This window comes from Mizuhopecten yessoensis, unplaced genomic scaffold, assembly GCF_002113885.1.
Source record: "Mizuhopecten yessoensis strain PY_sf001 unplaced genomic scaffold, ASM211388v2 scaffold11097, whole genome shotgun sequence".
NCBI classification, from domain to species: Eukaryota; Metazoa; Mollusca; class Bivalvia; order Pectinida; family Pectinidae; genus Mizuhopecten; species Mizuhopecten yessoensis.
The window spans coordinates 1135279-1156705 of NW_018408878.1; the positions used below are offsets into that span (position 1 = coordinate 1135279).

Sequence of the window (21427 nt, forward strand, 5' to 3'; positions counted from 1 at the left end):
AAATTTGGAAAGCATAAATATGGCACACACAGCCAATCCTTACCGACAGAAGAGACAAAAACTGTCCAAGATGCAATTTTTTTCAGAAATTGAGGGCACTGTGTTACAGGCCGATCATAAAAGTCAAAGCCGTTTCAGATTAAACAAGAGATCCCAGAGGGATCTTGGCGCCCACCTTTGTACCATTTTTATTAGTTCTTTGTCAGTTCGATCTTTTCTCTTTCTTTCCTCTAATCTGTTTGATCGAGTCATGTTAACAGTAAAAGCACCTTGAGGTAACTTTTGATCTGATGTGTATGAAACCCAACCTTCAAAGTGAGTTTGTCTTTTCACATATTTACTAGTACAGTACTTAATGTGAAAGAAGTAGAATCGATCATTGCAATATGAGAAAGACCTGTTTAGTTCTTCTTTTAATCCATTTTGTTTTTATGATCAGTCTCAAAATATAACATGCACAACGAGGGATCAAGGGGAACCTACATTTAAAATTTGAGAAAGATCCCTCCCGTACTTCCCTAGAAACACCAATAACAAACTTTCACTATCTGATGTTGGGCTATAAAAGGATTTTGTTGAGCGATTAAAAACAAGGAGACTGATTCTTGTGAAAATCTGTGGGGTGAATTTGGCTTTTGTGTGGGTTTTTTTGGTTTATTTTTTTACACTTTCATTGTTTGATTGGTTTTACGTTCGATTGAATACCAAGTAGTTCGGTTATCTAGCAGACAAATTTTCTATTTACATGAAGTAGGTACAATTCAATGACAGTGGATGGGAGTTGACTCTCCAGATTGATTGGGTTTAACAGTTTACAGCGAGAACCATTTATAACGAGTGAAATTTGGGCGTCCCTAGACCGTGTTAAATGTGAAGTTTAACTAAAAAGAATACCTCAAACACTCTCTTACCGACAGACAGACAAATTAATTAGCTAACACATTCATCAAAAAGGTTATTTTTACTGTTATAAAATCATGTAATAAATGTGGCTGAATATTTTGTTACTAAGAAACCAAATTAGATTGTTAATATCATAGACACACATACAATCCCTCACTACCTATAGCGCTTGGCTGAATAGTTTGTTATTAAGAAACCAAATTAAATGGTTAATATCATAGACACACATACAATCCCTCACTACATATAGCGCTAACACACTTTTAGTATTTTTCTCACAGACACAGCCCAGCAATTATTGATACATAGTCTTTGAATAAAACAGACACAAAATTGTTAGGTTGAGTAATTGGAAAAGCAGGTAAAATATTCAACTTTTGTAATTTTGAGATTTCAGAAAAATATTCATTATATTTGTAAAATTAACTCTTTTAGTTATCTTGTTGTGCTGGTTGCATACTGTATACTGGAAAAATTTCGCCCTTTGACAGTAAAATTCATTTTCGCTCAATATGAAATTACCTCTTCACTTTTTATTTGCTATGTATATTATGTTGATTTCAAATGTTCCCTGTTATGATAAATTTGCCCTCATTATGGAGGGCGAAAAAACCCTGAAAATTATACTGCAATGAAAAATTTCCCAGTATTCAGTATGGAAAATTTAATATTTCATATTTCATATATTAAATGTGCACAGAAAAATTTGAAGCAGAAATTGCTACTAAAAGAAATTTGAATATTGCCAAATTGCAAAGATTTAATATCTCAATTTAGGCCCTGGCAGGTTACACGTTTGATATTGGCAACATGCATTCATTCCATCAAGATCATCCCAATGGTATGTTTAACTGGTCAGTGACTTAAGCCTTCTGGTCAGTCCCTCGAACGGTCACTCGGGTATCCCCGGCCACTCCCACAGTCTAACTTTGAGTCTAACGGAACAGTTTGTTACACATCACACTCAGTCTCCATAGAACACTTTGGCCAATTGATATCGTATAAAAAATGCTACACAGCTGCACAGCACCTGAAATACCAACAGAAAAACACCACTGTTTCATGTTAAATACTTAAGCATCGACACAGCTTTGCAAGCAAACAAATCGTAATGCAGGGTATGTTGTTTGCTTGCAAAGCTGTCATTCAAATCAGATCATAATTGCCATACAAAAACAGTTCAATGCTTCTATTTACGTTTTCTCCACGTTTCACGTAATTTTAACTTTCAAATCATATTTTAAAGATTTAAAATTTCTGTTGAAATACTATATTTTGGTCAAACCATTCTCATATATTAATAAACCGAAATAACATTTTTGTTATTGATGAACAAAATATTGGAAAAATACATATTTGGAATTAAATCAAGATATTTTTTTTCAAGAAAAACATTGCCAACGCAAGCACTGTTTTACTTAATAAGAGAAATAATTGGACCTTCGACAATTATTGGATCTTTGACCTTTGACCTTGAAATGAAAGTCACATTGTCCTTATAATGGTCCGTCACACCTTCTGTGGGTGATGAACGTAAACAATTATATCCATGACGTAGACAGAAATCTCAACCCTCGGGATAAGATTTTTGAGGATCAACACCTCTGACAAAGCCTCATTCTGAACCTGAAATATCATATCAACCTAAAAATATCTTATCAAGACATTGGCATTTGTCTGTCTACATCATAGAGGAGCAAAATACCATATAGCAGGATATTTTCGCACTAATGGGGGTCAATAACGTGATTGCGACAATATGTCATGAACATTAGAATAAAATGACAAGCATAAAAATGAGCCACGATAAAAAAAATTATAACCCGAATTTCGTCATGAAAAAGCGACTGTGGTTGTCATGATTCGTATACATCGGTGTTACAGGATGTTTGAAAATAGATTACATTACATTGTTGATGTTTTGTTTATCAAAATACACTGACTTGCTTTTGCTCAGTATGCTGTAATAATTTAATCTTGCTTGTAACAAGCATTTTCATTGGCTTAAAAATTTATGTTATCAGCCAATAACGTAAAAAATGACGTCGCCGTTTGTAACGCCGTTTTTGATTGGCTGATACTGCAGCACAATAATTTCGAAGAGAAAAGAGTCCATCAATAAAAGTGGATCTCCACAGGGATTGTGTATAGTAGATTAAATTATAAGGATTAACTTGAATATATTTTTCATGTTATGGAGGCATAACACAAAAAACCAGAGTGTACTCTCATCATAAACCGCTTCACGGTTTATTTAGAGTACACTCCGGTTTTTTGTGTTATACCTCCATAACATGAAAATTATATTTAAGTTAATCCTTAAATAACACGTATTAATTTGAATACTTCCTTTGCCAAGTGTCCAGTCTCTGTGCAAAAAACTCAGTTCCTTTCACATGTCTAGATCACAAAATTATAATCAGTGTAAATTCAATTGTCTAATTTTGGGTCAAAATCACCAAAAAAATTAAGCCCCGTAAATAACCTGTTATACAGTACTCTATTAGTTAGACTATGAACTATGACGCAGACACAATATTACCTGAATTATCATGAGTATCACACACAGCGTTCGTTCGTGAAGTGGACCCGTGAATTTTAGGATGAGGTTAATGAGCGTCATATTATTACAGGTCATCTTCTCCTCCTTCTCCTCCTCCACATGGAGCACCCCCAGGGTCCGCATCACCCAAATAATGCCCTGCCCCAGGGGATTTAGATTGGAGGACTTCATAACAGCCATACTCATCTTCAGCTTATCGGTCTTTGGGTCGTAACTGCAAGGGAAAATATTTAAAATACAGCACTGTTTGGCAAATACATATTGATATTATTATACAGGGATGGATGTTCAAGGATTTATCAAGGATTTAGGTATTCATAAACATTTAAACCTTGATACAGTCAAACTTTGATGTTTCGATCTTTGCGGGACCATTGGAAAAAATTTAAAACATCGGAACTTTGATCATGACTCACGAATGCGAAACTTGAACATCATTGAAATCCTGTACATAAGACCGACTTTGATTCTGAAATGATGAAATACCGGCTAAGAAATCTAATCTATAAATATTAGATTTGCAGTAATAAGAATCACACTGTAGTTGGCTTGATCTTATCAAATTCAATATTATTTTTTGGTTTATCAATTATCTTTAGAAAGTCTATGCCCGTGTTAATGTACAGGTATTTTTTTAAATTTCGACTTCTTAGTTGTAATTTTCATTTTTTTTCCCCATAAGGAACAGACCTTACTTGATTAATGAATAGAATATTAGTATTATTTAAGGGAGAAAATCTGGACTTTGTCGTAAACCTTGTTCACCACAATCATATTTCAAAGTCCCTTTTTTCTTGATTTCTTAAGAATTCCTTTATATCTTTCCCCCATATTATTGCCAAACCCCTCTATAATGCCAAAATTCTCTGGAAAATAGTGGCAGTATAACAAGGTTTCACTGTAGAGCCAAACAGGGCTTACTTTTTTCTGTAACTTGTAGCATTTATTTCTGATGCTCCTTTCTCCATAAGTTATAAATTTAAAAAAATAGAGCTAAATTTCTAATATCAATTTGTACATTTAAGGAGTGAACACAATATATATCCAGCACACACGCAGGTATACACACATAAGGAAATATTAGCTAGGTGGCATAGGACTAGTAGTTAGCGCCTGATAAGGCAGCTCCTGCAAATTCCTCAAATTTGTATTGATTGTATATCCATGTACTGTAAAGCGCTTTAGAGTGGCTTTTGTTAGCTAGATAGTGCGCTATAGCAAATGTTGTATATTTATTTATTTTAAGGTGCTAATATAAAATTGAACACGTTAGTATGTATTTATATAGGACAGTGGGTACTAAGTAGCCCACCCACATTCATTCCCAGCAAAATGTCTGGAACATTAGCTGCATTGTCAAGACAAGTTTACTTAGAAAAGTCCAATCTCTCTCAGGAAACACAAGCTTGATAGTACTGTTTTTCACTGGTGATAAGCCCATACCTGGTAATAAGCCCACCCCCAACTTTTCCTTACTTTCCATGCATAGTGTTGGTGCCCAGTAATAAGCCCATCCCCCTTTCTACAAGTTTGGTAACAAGATTTATTTTGTATGGTTGTACTTCGTGCAATACATGTAAGGCTAATCAGTAGAGTGCTACAAAACACTTACCGGTGATTAAAGGATTTGGTTTTTGAACCCCTGCAGTTCTGTGTTGGCAAAGCATAAAAAATCTACTAGCATGTGCAACATGAAAGAGGAATGAGGTGGCTGGATAAACAATGTATATTACAGTGGAACCCGCTTATTATGATATCCTATTTGCCAGAGAAAAATATCATAATAACCGATATATCATAATAACCCATCAAGCTGTTTTTGATCGTTTTTATGTTGTCTGAACCGGAAGTGAGATGCCCTATATTAATCAGACATAGATTGATGTGGAAACATGGAAAATATAAATACAAACTGATAAAGTATTTTATTTTACTATGAATCCCTTGACTTTCCAATTCTGTCAAGATTCAACACTCATCTTCTCCTGACTGAAATGTTGAAGGTTATTTCCTTTGGTTTCACCTACAAAGGAAGCCTGATTCTATGAGTCACGACCATGGGCCACTGGTGTGGACTTGGATTACACCTACCTTGGCAGTCGATGACGAGGGCAGGGTACCATTCTGAAGAGCTGAGGTACGGAGTACACAAAGTTTATCACTTGAGGTATAAAGAAGAGAAGCATGGTTTTACTAAAGTGTCCTAAGATAGCTACCACAGCAAAAGTCATTCCGGAGAAATAGCAGAAGGTGTCTCCGACAAAAACCTGGGAGGGGTACCTACAACACAGAACAGGCTTATTACAGAACACACCCAGTAAACATCTTCATATAAGGCCCAAACAAAATTTATGTGTTTCAGGTATCCCTACCTACCACATCCTCAATACTCCAGGATTTACGCTCACTTTTACTCTCTACACCCCTGGAACATGTCATAGCAAAATTGAAGGCACGTGGCTAGCCATTTTATTAGTCTCAGGTAAAAAATCCTGACCAACCGCCAGGCTGATACCTGTCGTTTTTAGGACCTGGTTACAGATTACAGATGAGCGACACCCGACTTCAAAGTCAATTCTACCGTCACGTGACCGAGAGATTCTTTTGATGTACATCAAAGGATCAAACTAGTCTTCTTGTCTCACCAACAAGATGCTGCACACTAAACCTTCAATTTTGTTATAACATATTCCAGGGGTGTAGAGAGCCAAAGTGAGCGTAACCCCTGGAAAATTCCATATTCGATATATAATTTGTTCATTAAAGAAATCAAAGTGTCAAATGTATATATACAATGTAAACTATGCATTGAAAATCATTTATTCTTATGACTTTTACTATATGACCGACAGAACTGCATAAAAGTTGCTTGAAATCCATTCATTATAAAGGAACGAAACCTAATGTATACTGAACAACTCTGTCTTTTGACGTAATAGTAGGCGTTCTCACTTTGTTTGGGTTTACAGTCCCATAAAATAATAAACCGATTACCGGTATGCTATTGATTATCGATCTGTTAACTGCTTCTGATTAAACACTGATTTTCATAATGATTTTAAACTGTTTGCCCATCACCAATTTCAAGTTATATATCGGCACAAACAACAACAGGGTTTTCCGAAACAAAAAATATCATTCCCAGACAACAAATACAAGGTTAAAAATTACCTTAGAACAGATGACAGGGTTATTGCTGGACAAGTAGGTAACAAGGTTATTATTGTACAACTGATGACAGGGTTATTGCTGGACAAGTAGGTAACAAGGTTATTATTGTACAACTGATGACAGGGTTATTCCTGCGAAAAAAAAATGACGGGGTTCGTTATTACCTTGCAACAGTTTACAGGGTTATACTCACCAGTTGTAGTAGAGGAGGGCAAGACTGACCGCGAGGAAAGGTATGATAAAGTAGGCACTGAACACATGGGCCTGGTGGTAGGGACCTGTAACAGATTGTGTAAAACATCAAGACCTACACAATGTAAACAAGAGGCCCAGTGGGCCTGGTGGTAGGGGCCTGTAACAAATTGTGTAAAACATCAAGACCTACACAAAGTAAACAAGAGACCCAGTGGGCCTGGTGGTAGGGACCTGTAACAAATTGTGTAAAACATCAAGACCTACACAAAGTAAACAAGAGGCCCAGTGGGCCTGGTGGTAGGGGCCTGTAACAAATTGTGTAAAACATCAGGACCTACACAAAGTAAACAAGAGGCCCAGTGGGCCTGGTGGTAGGGACGTGTAACAGATTGTGTATAACATCAGGCCCTTCACAAAGTAAACAAGAGGCCCAGAGGGCCTGGTGGTAGGGACCTGTAGCAGATTGTGTAAAACATCAGGACATTCACAAAGTAAACAAGAGGCCCAGAGGGCCTGGTGGTAGGGACCTGTAGCAGATTGTGTAAAACATCAGGACATTCACAAAGTAAACAAGAGGCCCAGAGGGCCTGGTGGTAGGGACCTGTAGCAGATTGTGTAAAACATCAGGACATTCACAAAGTAAACAAGAGGCCCAGTGGGCCTGGTGGTCAAAAGTTCTATAGAACTAACATTATTTGTTTTAAAATGCCCACCGACTTTGAATAAAATTTATTTTTTCCTTTCTTATCACCTTTAACAGATTGTGTAAAACATCAGGGCCGTATTCATGAAAACATTCTCATGCTCAAAGTCAGATGTTGTGCTCGAGCCGAATTTCTTGTTCCAGTGATATAGTCACTTTTTGTCAATGATATGGAAGAACTTTTGGGAGACTTGAATCTGATAATGTTTTGAATGTTTCATGATCTAAGGGAGTTACGAGAAAGTTGGCTTGAGCAAAGAATTCATTTTCTATAAATAGGAGCTCAGGACAAAGTAAACAAGCGGCTGAGGGGTCTGTATAGCTGTGGGAGCCCTCCTCACCCATTGAAAAAGGGAATTTCACTAGGGCCTTAGCACATAAAAATATTCCTGTTACAATGTAATATAAATGAATTAGGAAGCTTTGTCTGAATAATAACGTGTTTCCATAGTTGGACACAAGTATACATACCCGACATCTCAAGAAAGTTGTAGAGGAGGACGGAAAGCGCAATGATCACAGCTTGCCCACATTCCAGGCCATTGATTCCAGCTAGGATGTTTATGGCGTTGGTACAGAACACAGCCAGCATGCCCATATACACATAGTATAACACCCCTGAAACACAGATCCCAACATATACAGTAGTCCTATATACACATAGTATAACACCCCTGAAACACAGATCCCAACATATACAGTAGTCCTATATACACATAGTATAACACTCCTGAAACACAGATCCCAACATGTACAGTAGTCCTATATACACATAGTATAACACTCCTGAAACACAGATCCCAACATGTACAGTAGTCCTATATACACATAGTATAACACTCCTGAAACACAGATCCCAACATGTACAGTAGTCCTATATACACATAGTATAACACTCCTGAAACACAGATCCCAACATGTACAGTAGTCCTATATACACATAGTATAACACTCCTGAAACACAGATCCCAACATGTACAGTAGTCCTATATACACATAGTATAACACTCCTGAAACACAGATCCCAACATGTACAGTAGTCCTATATACACATAGTATAACACTCCTGAAACACAGATCCCAACATGTACAGTAGTCCTATATACACATAGTATAACACTCCTGAAACACAGATCCCAACATGTACAGTAGTCCTATATACACATAGTATAACACTCCTGAAACACAGATCCCAACATGTACAGTAGTCCTATATACACATAGTATAACACTCCTGAAACACAGATCCCAACATGTACAGTAGTCCTATATACACATAGTATAACACTCCTGAAACACAGATCCCAACATGTACAGTAGTCCTATATACACATAGTATAACACTCCTGAAACACAGATCCCAACATGTACAGTAGTCCTATATACACATAGTATAACACTCCTGAAACACAGATCCCAACATGTACAGTAGTCCTATATACACATAGTATAACACTCCTGAAACACAGATCCCAACATGTACAGTAGTCCTATATACACATAGTATAACACTCCTGAAACACAGATCCCAACATGTACAGTAGTCCTATATACACATAGTATAACACTCCTGAAACACAGATCCCAACATGTACAGTAGTCCTATATACACATAGTATAACACTCCTGAAACACAGATCCCAACATGTACAGTAGTCCTATATACACATAGTATAACACTCCTGAAACACAGATCCCAACATGTACAGTAGTCCTATATACACATAGTATAACACTCCTGAAACACAGATCCCAACATGTACAGTAGTCCTATATACACATAGTATAACACTCCTGAAACACAGATCCCAACATGTACAGTAGTCCTATATACACATAGTATAACACTCCTGAAACACAGATCCCAACATGTACAGTAGTCCTATATACACATAGTATAACACTCCTGAAACACAGATCCCAACATGTACAGTAGTCCTATATACACATAGTATAACACTCCTGAAACACAGATCCCAACATGTACAGTAGTCCTATATACACATAGTATAACACTCCTGAAACACAGATCCCAACATGTACAGTAGTCCTATATACACATAGTATAACACTCCTGAAACACAGATCCCAACATGTACAGTAGTCCTATATACACATAGTATAACACTCCTGAAACACAGATCCCAACATGTACAGTAGTCCTATATACACATAGTATAACACTCCTGAAACACAGATCCCAACATGTACAGTAGTCCTATATACACATAGTATAACACTCCTGAAACACAGATCCCAACATGTACAGTAGTCCTATATACACATAGTATAACACTCCTGAAACACAGATCCCAACATGTACAGTAGTCCTATATACACATAGTATAACACTCCTGAAACACAGATCCCAACATGTACAGTAGTCCTATATACACATAGTATAACACTCCTGAAACACAGATCCCAACATGTACAGTAGTCCTATATACACATAGTATAACACTCCTGAAACACAGATCCCAACATGTACAGTAGTCCTATATACACATAGTATAACACTCCTGAAACACAGATCCCAACATGTACAGTAGTCCTATATACACATAGTATAACACTCCTGAAACACAGATCCCAACATGTACAGTAGTCCTATATACACATAGTATAACACTCCTGAAACACAGATCCCAACATGTACAGTAGTCCTATATACACATAGTATAACACTCCTGAAACACAGATCCCAACATGTACAGTAGTCCTATATACACATAGTATAACACTCCTGAAACACAGATCCCAACATGTACAGTAGTCCTATATACACATAGTATAACACTCCTGAAACACAGATCCCAACATGTACAGTAGTCCTATATACACATAGTATAACACTCCTGAAACACAGATCCCAACATGTACAGTAGTCCTATATACACATAGTATAACACTCCTGAAACACAGATCCCAACATGTACAGTAGTCCTATATACACATAGTATAACACTCCTGAAACACAGATCCCAACATGTACAGTAGTCCTATATACACATAGTATAACACTCCTGAAACACAGATCCCAACATGTACAGTAGTCCTATATACACATAGTATAACACTCCTGAAACACAGATCCCAACATGTACAGTAGTCCTATATACACATAGTATAACACTCCTGAAACACAGATCCCAACATGTACAGTAGTCCTATATACACATAGTATAACACTCCTGAAACACAGATCCCAACATGTACAGTAGTCCTATATACACATAGTATAACACTCCTGAAACACAGATCCCAACATGTACAGTAGTCCTATATACACATAGTATAACACTCCTGAAACACAGATCCCAACATGTACAGTAGTCCTATATACACATAGTATAACACTCCTGAAACACAGATCCCAACATGTACAGTAGTCCTATATACACATAGTATAACACTCCTGAAACACAGATCCCAACATGTACAGTAGTCCTATATACACATAGTATAACACTCCTGAAACACAGATCCCAACATGTACAGTAGTCCTATATACACATAGTATAACACTCCTGAAACACAGATCCCAACATGTACAGTAGTCCTATATACACATAGTATAACACTCCTGAAACACAGATCCCAACATGTACAGTAGTCCTATATACACATAGTATAACACTCCTGAAACACAGATCCCAACATGTACAGTAGTCCTATATACACATAGTATAACACTCCTGAAACACAGATCCCAACATGTACAGTAGTCCTATATACACATAGTATAACACTCCTGAAACACAGATCCCAACATGTACAGTAGTCCTATATACACATAGTATAACACTCCTGAAACACAGATCCCAACATGTACAGTAGTCCTATATACACATAGTATAACACTCCTGAAACACAGATCCCAACATGTACAGTAGTCCTATATACACATAGTATAACACTCCTGAAACACAGATCCCAACATGTACAGTAGTCCTATATACACATAGTATAACACTCCTGAAACACAGATCCCAACATGTACAGTAGTCCTATATACACATAGTATAACACTCCTGAAACACAGATCCCAACATGTACAGTAGTCCTATATACACATAGTATAACACTCCTGAAACACAGATCCCAACATGTACAGTAGTCCTATATACACATAGTATAACACTCCTGAAACACAGATCCCAACATGTACAGTAGTCCTATATACACATAGTATAACACTCCTGAAACACAGATCCCAACATGTACAGTAGTCCTATATACACATAGTATAACACTCCTGAAACACAGATCCCAACATGTACAGTAGTCCTATATACACATAGTATAACACTCCTGAAACACAGATCCCAACATGTACAGTAGTCCTATATACACATAGTATAACACTCCTGAAACACAGATCCCAACATGTACAGTAGTCCTATATACACATAGTATAACACTCCTGAAACACAGATCCCAACATGTACAGTAGTCCTATATACACATAGTATAACACTCCTGAAACACAGATCCCAACATGTACAGTAGTCCTATATACACATAGTATAACACTCCTGAAACACAGATCCCAACATGTACAGTAGTCCTATATACACATAGTATAACACTCCTGAAACACAGATCCCAACATGTACAGTAGTCCTATATACACATAGTATAACACTCCTGAAACACAGATCCCAACATGTACAGTAGTCCTATATACACATAGTATAACACTCCTGAAACACAGATCCCAACATGTACAGTAGTCCTATATACACATAGTATAACACTCCTGAAACACAGATCCCAACATGTACAGTAGTCCTATATACACATAGTATAACACTCCTGAAACACAGATCCCAACATATACAGTAGTCCTATATACACATAGTATAACACTCCTGAAACAAAGATTCAAACATGTCCTATATACAAAAGCCTTGTCACACTATCCTGCAAAATTTTGTCATTATGAAGGGGGTTTGGTAATATAATAAAGGCAACATGAAAAAAATTCTTGAGAAAAAACACGAGAAATGGGATTTCAATATTAGAAACAAGTGAGATGGTAGAGAAAGATTTAACATAATATAAATTATATAATTAATTACAAATAAGTCCATCAAAAAGATCAAAATCTAAAAAAATAGCACACAAATCTAAATAGTAATAACTTGAGGTTCTTATATATATGCACTTCTTGCCAGATGAGAAAAACCTTGGATATGGTTTGGAAGCAGAAAGGCTATGGTGTATACGGAATCCCCTTAATTCTACTAAATCTTATACTTTTAATTTGTTAAATGTACTTTTTGTAGAAATAAATAAAGGTATGGGTACACCAATACATTAATAGGGCAACGAGATCCAACACCCGGTGGGTATAGTGGTCGGTGGATGTACCGGTGGAGGAACCTGAGGTGGACGCCGAAGTATGTAGAAGAGCTCCATCAAAGGAAGGTTAACACAAGAAGGTAAGTGATGGAGTGTCAACACCAAGGGTTCCCCTAACTGTAAGTTTTATTAGTTTAAATGTTTCAGCAACCGTCATCAGATCTGACGCTCCATCCCTTCCTACTTGTATGTACATACATATTATAAACATCTGTGGTTTTTTAGAATTCTGTTTTGGTAAAAATGCACTTAAATCTTATTTGAATTTGCCTGAATTTGTGTTCATTTCATCACGGACTACATACCTAGGTTGACGTCGTGACCCAAATAGGATCGCAGAGGTAGGGGTACGATGATGATGGTCGAATCAAAGTTGACGAAGTACACCATGAGAAGAGGAAGGGACGCCATGGTCGGTAGCCATAGCTTGTGACGCCACTTCAGGTTCAACACGTCGTCAGCGAATCCCAGGAATATCATACAACATATGGACAGCAGTGCCGCGATGTATTCGATGTACTGTAACATAACAATGGGTAAATATATATATCTCACACAACAGTGAAACTTCTAATTAGTTTCCATCTTTAAATTTAAAGTTGCTTTACATCAAGTAAAACTTCTACAAAGAACAGTATTTAAACCAAAATTTCGCTAAATGAATTTTGACAGTTTAATAAAGATTTCAGTATAATTAATTAATGGTGGCAGTTTTACTGTATAATGGTGACAATATAACTATAACACTGCATGTTTTACTGTATAAATGAATCAAGTCAGGGGTTTTCTTACTGGTAGCTATATATAGTGCTATCAAAAATTAAACCACGTTGTCCACGAGCTATGGGACAAGTACTCCTGAAAACGTATTTGCTAAGAGTTGAGATATACTGGTCTCAAACTATCATCATAAACATGTTTATTTCTTGAAATTAGTCTAGTATATAAAAAAAATCTTTCCTAAAAGTGTTATACAATTTTAAAGTGAACACAGGAGTGTACAATTTTGTATTAACAATAAAATAATAATTTTATATTAACCCTTTCACCACTGTAGACCATAATGGACTCATCCAGATCAATGCATGGTAGAGTCTACTAAAGTTACATAGGGGTGAAAGGGTTAATATTCCATTAAATTTGGTGTTTGAACATTGGCAGGCCACAGTATTACCTCATTGTGGGGGAACTTAGTAGAATGGTTGACAGCCAGATGTTTGTAGAATGGGAACGGGATGAAGAGAAACATGATGATGAGGAACACGGCTCCACACACCACACCTTGGGCTTCTGGGCTGAAAAATGATGGTGATCAGTGAATTACGGTACTTCTATAGTGGTGTTCCGATTAATCGACCAAGTCGAGCATCGATAAGTTAGGCGGCTAACAAACTGATTAATCAAGTACAAAATCCACGATTGATTTTAGTCGGAATTCTAATGTGTAGATATTATGGAGTGTACAGTAGACATCTTTCCCAGCTACTACGTAAAATTGTTGACATCACTGCATGACTTACTTTTAGCTCATGGCTGCTAGTTAGGACTATATATAACAGATTCAGTGTTTGAAGAGAGGTATTTCTTATATTATAAATAATTACATGGTATCACTTTTTTATTTGCCTAAGTGATTCGCAACAACAGCATAGAGGATTTCACTATGTATTTCTATAAAACGATTATTAATCGATCATCGGTTGGTTAATGGTAACCAATAATCGATCATAAAATGTCAACCGATTCCCCACACTAATTACTACCTTCAAATTCAATATCTTAACCATTTCCAGGTATCAGTCGTCTTTTACGAAAGCAAATTTTTGTGATACACAAACCTTGTTGACTTCCAGCAACCATGATAGGCCTACAGAATGTTCATTTCATAAATATGTTTGTAATGAATCATACTTGGATGCCAGGTTCTAATTGGAGAAATTTTAAACAGACTATTTGGTCAACAGGATAAATTACAGTCAGTAGGCCATTCAAGTTTTTCATGGTACCAGGCTATCAGTCTACCCGAAGTACCCGAAGCATGAACATTGACTTTATTATATAATTAGTCACTTATTTAGACAGAAGATCCTATATTTCTATGAAATGACTGTATAAGTAAAGAACATGATTTATATTGTTTTGGTTTTTTTCATTTGTGACTGAAGCTTGTTGACTTAGGCCAAACAAAAAAATAAATGTGTTTCCTGTACATGTTTCAAAAATTTAGGGTAAGTAGTAGGGCTGCAACGATACATCAACATGGCGAAACAAAACATACCTCAATACTGTGGTCACAATACGATAAGCATCGCAATATACAATAGTAATAGTAAAAGCAAAAAGAAAAGCTATGTTGCATATAGATCTAGTCCAAAATGTGCATGACTTTGAAGCTTTGACAAGTATGCTGAGCTGGAACTGTCAATCGCCATGTGGGAATGTATATAAGTGGACTAAATGTGAAAACAACAAAATCTGGAAAATATCGTAAATTAGTGTATCGCGACCTTCTAAAAAATATTGTGTATTGCACAATATTTAAAATATATGCATTGGGATATATCGTTGCAGCCCAAATAGTAGGTAGGTAGAGGGGATTTTGTATTTTTAAAAACGATTATATATGGTTTATATATGAGTGATCCTGCCTAGTGTTTCTTTGAAAATTGACAAAAAGTTTAGGGTAGGCACTCAAACTTAGGGTAATGTAACCGAAACCCAAAATATTTTCGCTTGGCCTTATGTTCCCTATCATTTTATGCATAAATAATTATCATGAAATGATTTTAAACATGCAGATTTTTTGTGCTATCATGCAAAATTGAAAATATACAAATTACTTTAAAAACTAATCAACTACTAGTAAAATAGGGGCAATATAAGGTTGCATAGGAAATATCTCATATCTACTACATAGAACTTATGCAGGGTTCTCCCCAGATTTGTTTTAAGCTGTGTATGTTTCTTTTTTAATGAACGTTCAAGACGGACACGCTCATAATTATAATACCTTATTAAATTTAAGGGGAGGGGGTGTAATATTATGTTTAAATAGATACTTTTCTTTACTGTAATTTTTTTTTATAAACTTTTGATGAACATTAAAACCAAAGAAATAAATATGTCCCTTTTCTAAAAAAAAAAAAAAAAAATTATAGAAAGGTGTATGAGTTTTGTATTAATTTATAATAGCTGTAATAAATGTTTGTTTTGTTAATCCTACAGCAGTTACTTCAATTAACCACCTATTGACCATGGACCTGGTGGTCATTGCTTTAGGCTCCAGTGAGCAAGCTTGCCAGACACCTGTGGGCTTGTCGTCCGGTCCCCCTGCCCACTAATTACAGGCCCCCTATGGCAATATACCTGACCAGTAAGGTAATTGCTGGACTTGGGTCAGCCTTGTGATTTAATCAGTGTCAATTTCTTCTGTAAAAAGACCCCCTTCAGTACAAGTAACAAGGTGAAATGGGTCAATTAAGCGGATACGACAGGGAGGATTTCAAACTGAAGCTGATACAAAGCCTTATCAGCTAACCTGGGGAGACCCCTGTTATGTACATACATGTATATATATATATTTACGGAGCTGTATCAGCTAACCTGGGGAGAACCCTGTTATGTACATACATGTATATATATATTTGCAGTATTTGACATTTTGAAACCTATACAGGTAGTGTCCTTTGTTTTCTGTAATTTGAGACTAAGCAAGTTATGAGAAGGGATACAAAAAAATTAGGCTAAAACAAAAATGTTTCAGGTTATACAATTACATCTCCAAGAAAGAAAATAATGGAATAATCCAAAGTGTAACATTTTTTAGACATAATTATATAAATGACATCTGTGCAAATGTTTTTTTGAAATTTAATTATTCTGTTAAGAGGACAAACCCTATCACTATGTTTTTTCTCCATTGACGACTGCATAGTTCTTTGATGCATCAAGTACAAATGTGAAAAGTACCTGAGCATGAAATGTTCTATGTTCCATTCAATACGTATGATACTGTTCATGGATATTTTCTTTCAAGAGATGAAGCCATCTAAATCATTTAGTTCAACAATTTTTCATGAATACCTCAATTCAATAACGGTAGTCAAGTATAAAATTAAATTTGCTGTATTTATCAAGTCGGGGAAAACCACTAACTTGCGTATAATACGCAAACTCACCTATTATACGCCACTTTGGGTATGGATTTGTTACTAAAAAAAGCCAAAATCACTTTAATCTTAACTTTTTCTAATTGTTTGTCCAAGTCGCATTTTAAATGCAAAAATAAACTTTATTTGCATGTGGGAAAGTACCAAAAATAGATGCAATACTTCCGGTAAAGTTACATCAAGTTTCTAAGTAGACAACGCTTTCAGTAAACATCTTTTAGCAAAATAATATTTACCTTATCGTAAATTAATGCGATTTTTGATAATATCTATCAAAAATTACTGTGAAATGTTAGACATGTCAATAAATCATTCTTAATGCCAAATTGTACCTCATTGTATCATTTATTAGATAACGTTGAAAGAATGACGCCTTGTTTATGTATATCGTTGAAAGACCTTTGTGTGTTTTATTTCACATTATTTCCCATTTAAGTAATGAAAATGTTACTGTAAACGGTTACTATTTAGTATAAGCAGGTCCAGTACACTCTGCCGATTGAGCTATATAGCTGTAAAGACCTATAATAGCTCTATTGACCTATCTGAAATAGGTCTTTTGAGCTATTTTCAAGTGATTTTCTTTTTTAAGGAAAACGGAACAAAGTCGCATTTAAAAGAAGATTGTATCATTAGGTTGATAACAAAAGACATTAAATATAAGTATTCTTTTTAAAAAAAAATGATGTAAAGAAATCGGAAATTTTACATTTATGAAAAATGAAAATAAACATCTAACTGTATGCTTTTTGTAGTCAACATTACCATTAACCTTATTGTTTTATGCGACTTTGCTTTAATTTAATGAAATTTGAAATCTGAGAAAATATAGCTCAATACAGCTATAATTTATAGGTGTATATAGCTATATAGGTCTTTATAGCTATATAGCTCAATCGGCAGAGTGTACTGGACCTGAGAAGTATAACCCGCATGCGGGGTTGTACCGAAACTGTTTATCAAGCTTTGAAATTTGAATACCCAAGAATGGGGGAAAGGTATGTTCTTAAGTAGACTGGTGAGGTTAAACGACATGCTGATGAAATACAACAGCTGGGGAGATACTAACATTTTCACACGCCCCGGTTTGCTCATGTCGATTCCGTAGAGGTTAGCAGCCACAAACATGTCTCTAAACTTTGGGATTATGTTCAACAAAAACAGGAAGCCCAAAACTGACATTCCTGTGTTGATCAAAAGGTGTGTCTGTGTACTACTAAGCTCCATTTTCGTAATTTGTTAAAATCTTATCTAAACCACAAGTGAAAATATTACTTTATCCGCCATGTCAGTTCTCGTGTGATTTCGACGTGATAAAGCGTTATCTGAAACAGTCACTTCCTGCAGTGACGACGGAGAGAAAGGTCGGCATTGATTGGATAATATTTTGAATTGGCTGTATTTCATTGGCTATCGTTTCAATCCCACCGAAGCTTATAAAAAGACCCGATTTCGCGCGAAGTTTCATTCTGATACTTCTGAACCCTACAAACAATACGTAACAAGCAGCTCAAGATGTCTGGACGAGGAAAAGGCGGAAAGACAAAATCCAAGGCCAAGAGCCGATCCAGCCGAGCGGGACTTCAATTCCCTGTTGGTAGAATCCACAGGCTTCTCCGAAAAGGAAACTACGCCGAGCGAGTTGGAGCAGGTGCTCCCGTCTATCTCGCTGCCGTTCTCGAATATTTGGCGGCCGAAGTCCTTGAATTAGCAGGAAACGCAGCCCGAGACAACAAGAAGTCTAGGATCATTCCCCGCCACCTTCAGCTGGCCATCAGGAATGACGAGGAGCTGAACAAACTGCTGTCCGGAGTGACGATCGCCCAGGGTGGTGTACTGCCCAACATTCAGGCTGTACTCTTGCCCAAGAAGACCGGAGCTACCAAGGGAAAATCTTCACAATCCCAGGAGTTCTAAATGGACTGAACTCCCCATAACAATCAACGGCCCTTTTCAGGGCCAACCAATCTACACGAAAAGTTCTCGAGACCACTCGAAATGCGCATACTTTGTCCTTTGCTGTATTGTACATCGGGTAAACGAAAGCTGTGTTTGGTAATGGACTTGCCGATTGAAAAGTGTATATGACGAACTTTTAAAATGAACGCCTATATCACTTCTGCACTAAATTGTGGCGACCCCCTAGTTTTAAACGTTTCATCACCGAAATAGAAAGTGGGTCAAGTGTCCTATATAATGACCTGTATAGCGTTTCTATGTAGTTATCATTTCTGATCCAATTAACTGACATTACTAGATTAGGTGTTTTAATGAACCATTTTTTTTAACACATACATTTGCAAATTAGCATATTGAGAAGATGTTGATACTGTTTAATGGTTCTAGTGTTCAAACCTAAAATGCACATATTTTGCTATTGTTTTTAATGAAAGCTCATTTCTGGCTAGAAATCTGAAGGTATGTTGATCTATCAAGAATGATGAATCATGGTTTCTATTGTTTAGATTGCTGGTCTTTATTTCATGTGGGTTGGAAACTAAAATGCGTCTCGGCCAGTACTTTCTGATAGTATAATGAATAAATCTGGCAAGATGGTTTATAAAGTTTGTGTAAACAGCTAACTGCAATTAATTGAATTGAATTGAACAGATGACTGATTGATACGGAATTGTAAACCCATGAAAGTATAAATTTAATATTTGTAATCAAACATCCAGGTTACTAGTTTTGAAAAATAAAGCAACTCTATAGGAAATCAGCCATTATGTACCAGTCGACATGTTCAAAGACATTTGGTAGGGTTGGAAAGGTACAGAATCGACTGGATTTGGGCACAATAATATGATGTGTATATACTAGATAACAGTAACGGTACATATCATATACAAGTGTTCAGCACCTGTGGACTTGGCTAGGTATTACTTTACAAATGGTACATTTAGATAAGCTAGATCAAAACATAAATGTTGCAGTTTTTCATTTAAAAGCTTTTTTTACGGTCATCCAGATATTATTTTTGTGATGTTTGAAAATGAACTGTGGTTTGTAACCACCCGTATGTGTCTCGTATAAGGTATTGATAATAATACTCGAGTATTAAGAAATAAACATAGTAGATATGTTGAATATGATTAGTAGAAGTAATCACATGTCCATTCCACATTATCTTATGTTGTGTAAACAAATAAAATTTGTGATACAATGTGAAATAAGAAATGATTATTTCTTTTAAGCACAGACTATGGGCCTTGCCCAAGGTCAGGATGTAGAACCGAAATTGCTGAACAAACGTTGATCATTAGTCTTGTCTTGGTGTCAAAAGTTTGATGGAAATTTTGTGATAAGGTCTCGAGTTTGTTAAGCAGCCCATTGACAACGATGTGGTAGGCACAGGGCGACCAAATAATGCCTAGAGCACAGGAAGTACAAACAATAGATATGTATAGTATACATGAGTATATTATCAGTAGCTTTAGTCCTCCAGGGTTATCCACATCCTAAAAATGACCTAAGCTGTTAATAGGATGTTATACAAAGAAAGAAAAAAACTCCAGGGTTCTTATAGTACAAACATTGCCAAGAATGTGTTAAGTTAAGTCATCGTGTAAAAATAGAGAACCACTTCCCCAGGCTTTCGATTATAGATCCTTGAGAGTATGTTTTCGACTCCTCCAAAACGAGCTTTGACTTGTGGGTTTTAAAGGACATGTCTATTTGACAAATATATTTTGACTTTCTAAATTCAGGAAAGTATCTATTGAAGGATGAAATTGTTAAACGTCAAAGATCAAAAGAAAACATTGGCCTCTATTCATATTCAATTTCATTATTTAGTTAGGAAGGATTTATGCCGCGATAATATAAAACTCGCGCAGATAATATGAACCATTATTACCTGAATTATACTTCTATTTGTTAATTATGCTAAGAATCGGTTTAAAGAGAACTAAAAATTAAAGTTAAAAATAGGATTTTCAGACTTGGATTGTGTTTATATACTAACTTGAGTTGGAGACCACTATAGAAAATTATAGCAAAGTAAGAAAAATCTAAAATTTTCATGAAAACTACATTATGATTTTCTTAACTCAATGTTGCGAGTATTGAACCTGGAATATGTTTATATACTTCTTTGAATCTCCATATTGAAAGTCATTGCCAAGTATTAATTATGGAATTTGTTATATTTTGTAATGAGACAAATATTAATAGTGTGTCGCGACTCGACACCAGTGTATAGTGATAGGCTGATGATTAATTAAAATCGAAAATCAATTTCAAAGATACCCTAACATAATCAATAGAATCTATTCAAATTCTGAACTGAATATTTTTTACAATGTAGTAGGATATATTGAAAGTCATTTATTTTACATACTTAATTATATATAATTG

General features: G+C 35.9%; 2 protein-coding genes across 2 annotated transcripts; one reads left to right on the forward strand and one right to left on the reverse strand.

The window, feature by feature from the left end:
- Nucleotides 1-475: 475 nt before the first annotated feature.
- Nucleotides 476-18375, reverse strand: LOC110465688 (UDP-N-acetylglucosamine--dolichyl-phosphate N-acetylglucosaminephosphotransferase-like). Its single transcript, XM_021521669.1, has 8 exons — nt 18141-18375; nt 14077-14197; nt 13208-13421; nt 8007-8153; nt 6831-6915; nt 5558-5746; nt 3446-3680; nt 476-1933 (listed from the first exon to the last, which is right to left on the reverse strand). The coding sequence occupies exons 1-8, from the start codon at nt 18296-18298 to the stop codon at nt 1868-1870; spliced, it is 1215 nt and encodes a 404-aa protein (XP_021377344.1). The 5' UTR covers nt 18299-18375; the 3' UTR covers nt 476-1867.
- Nucleotides 18376-18519: 144 nt separating this feature from the next.
- Nucleotides 18520-20241, forward strand: LOC110465677 (histone H2A). The gene has a single exon (XM_021521642.1). The coding sequence runs from the start codon at nt 18587-18589 to the stop codon at nt 18986-18988; it is 402 nt and encodes a 133-aa protein (XP_021377317.1). The 5' UTR covers nt 18520-18586; the 3' UTR covers nt 18989-20241.
- Nucleotides 20242-21427: the final 1186 nt, after the last annotated feature.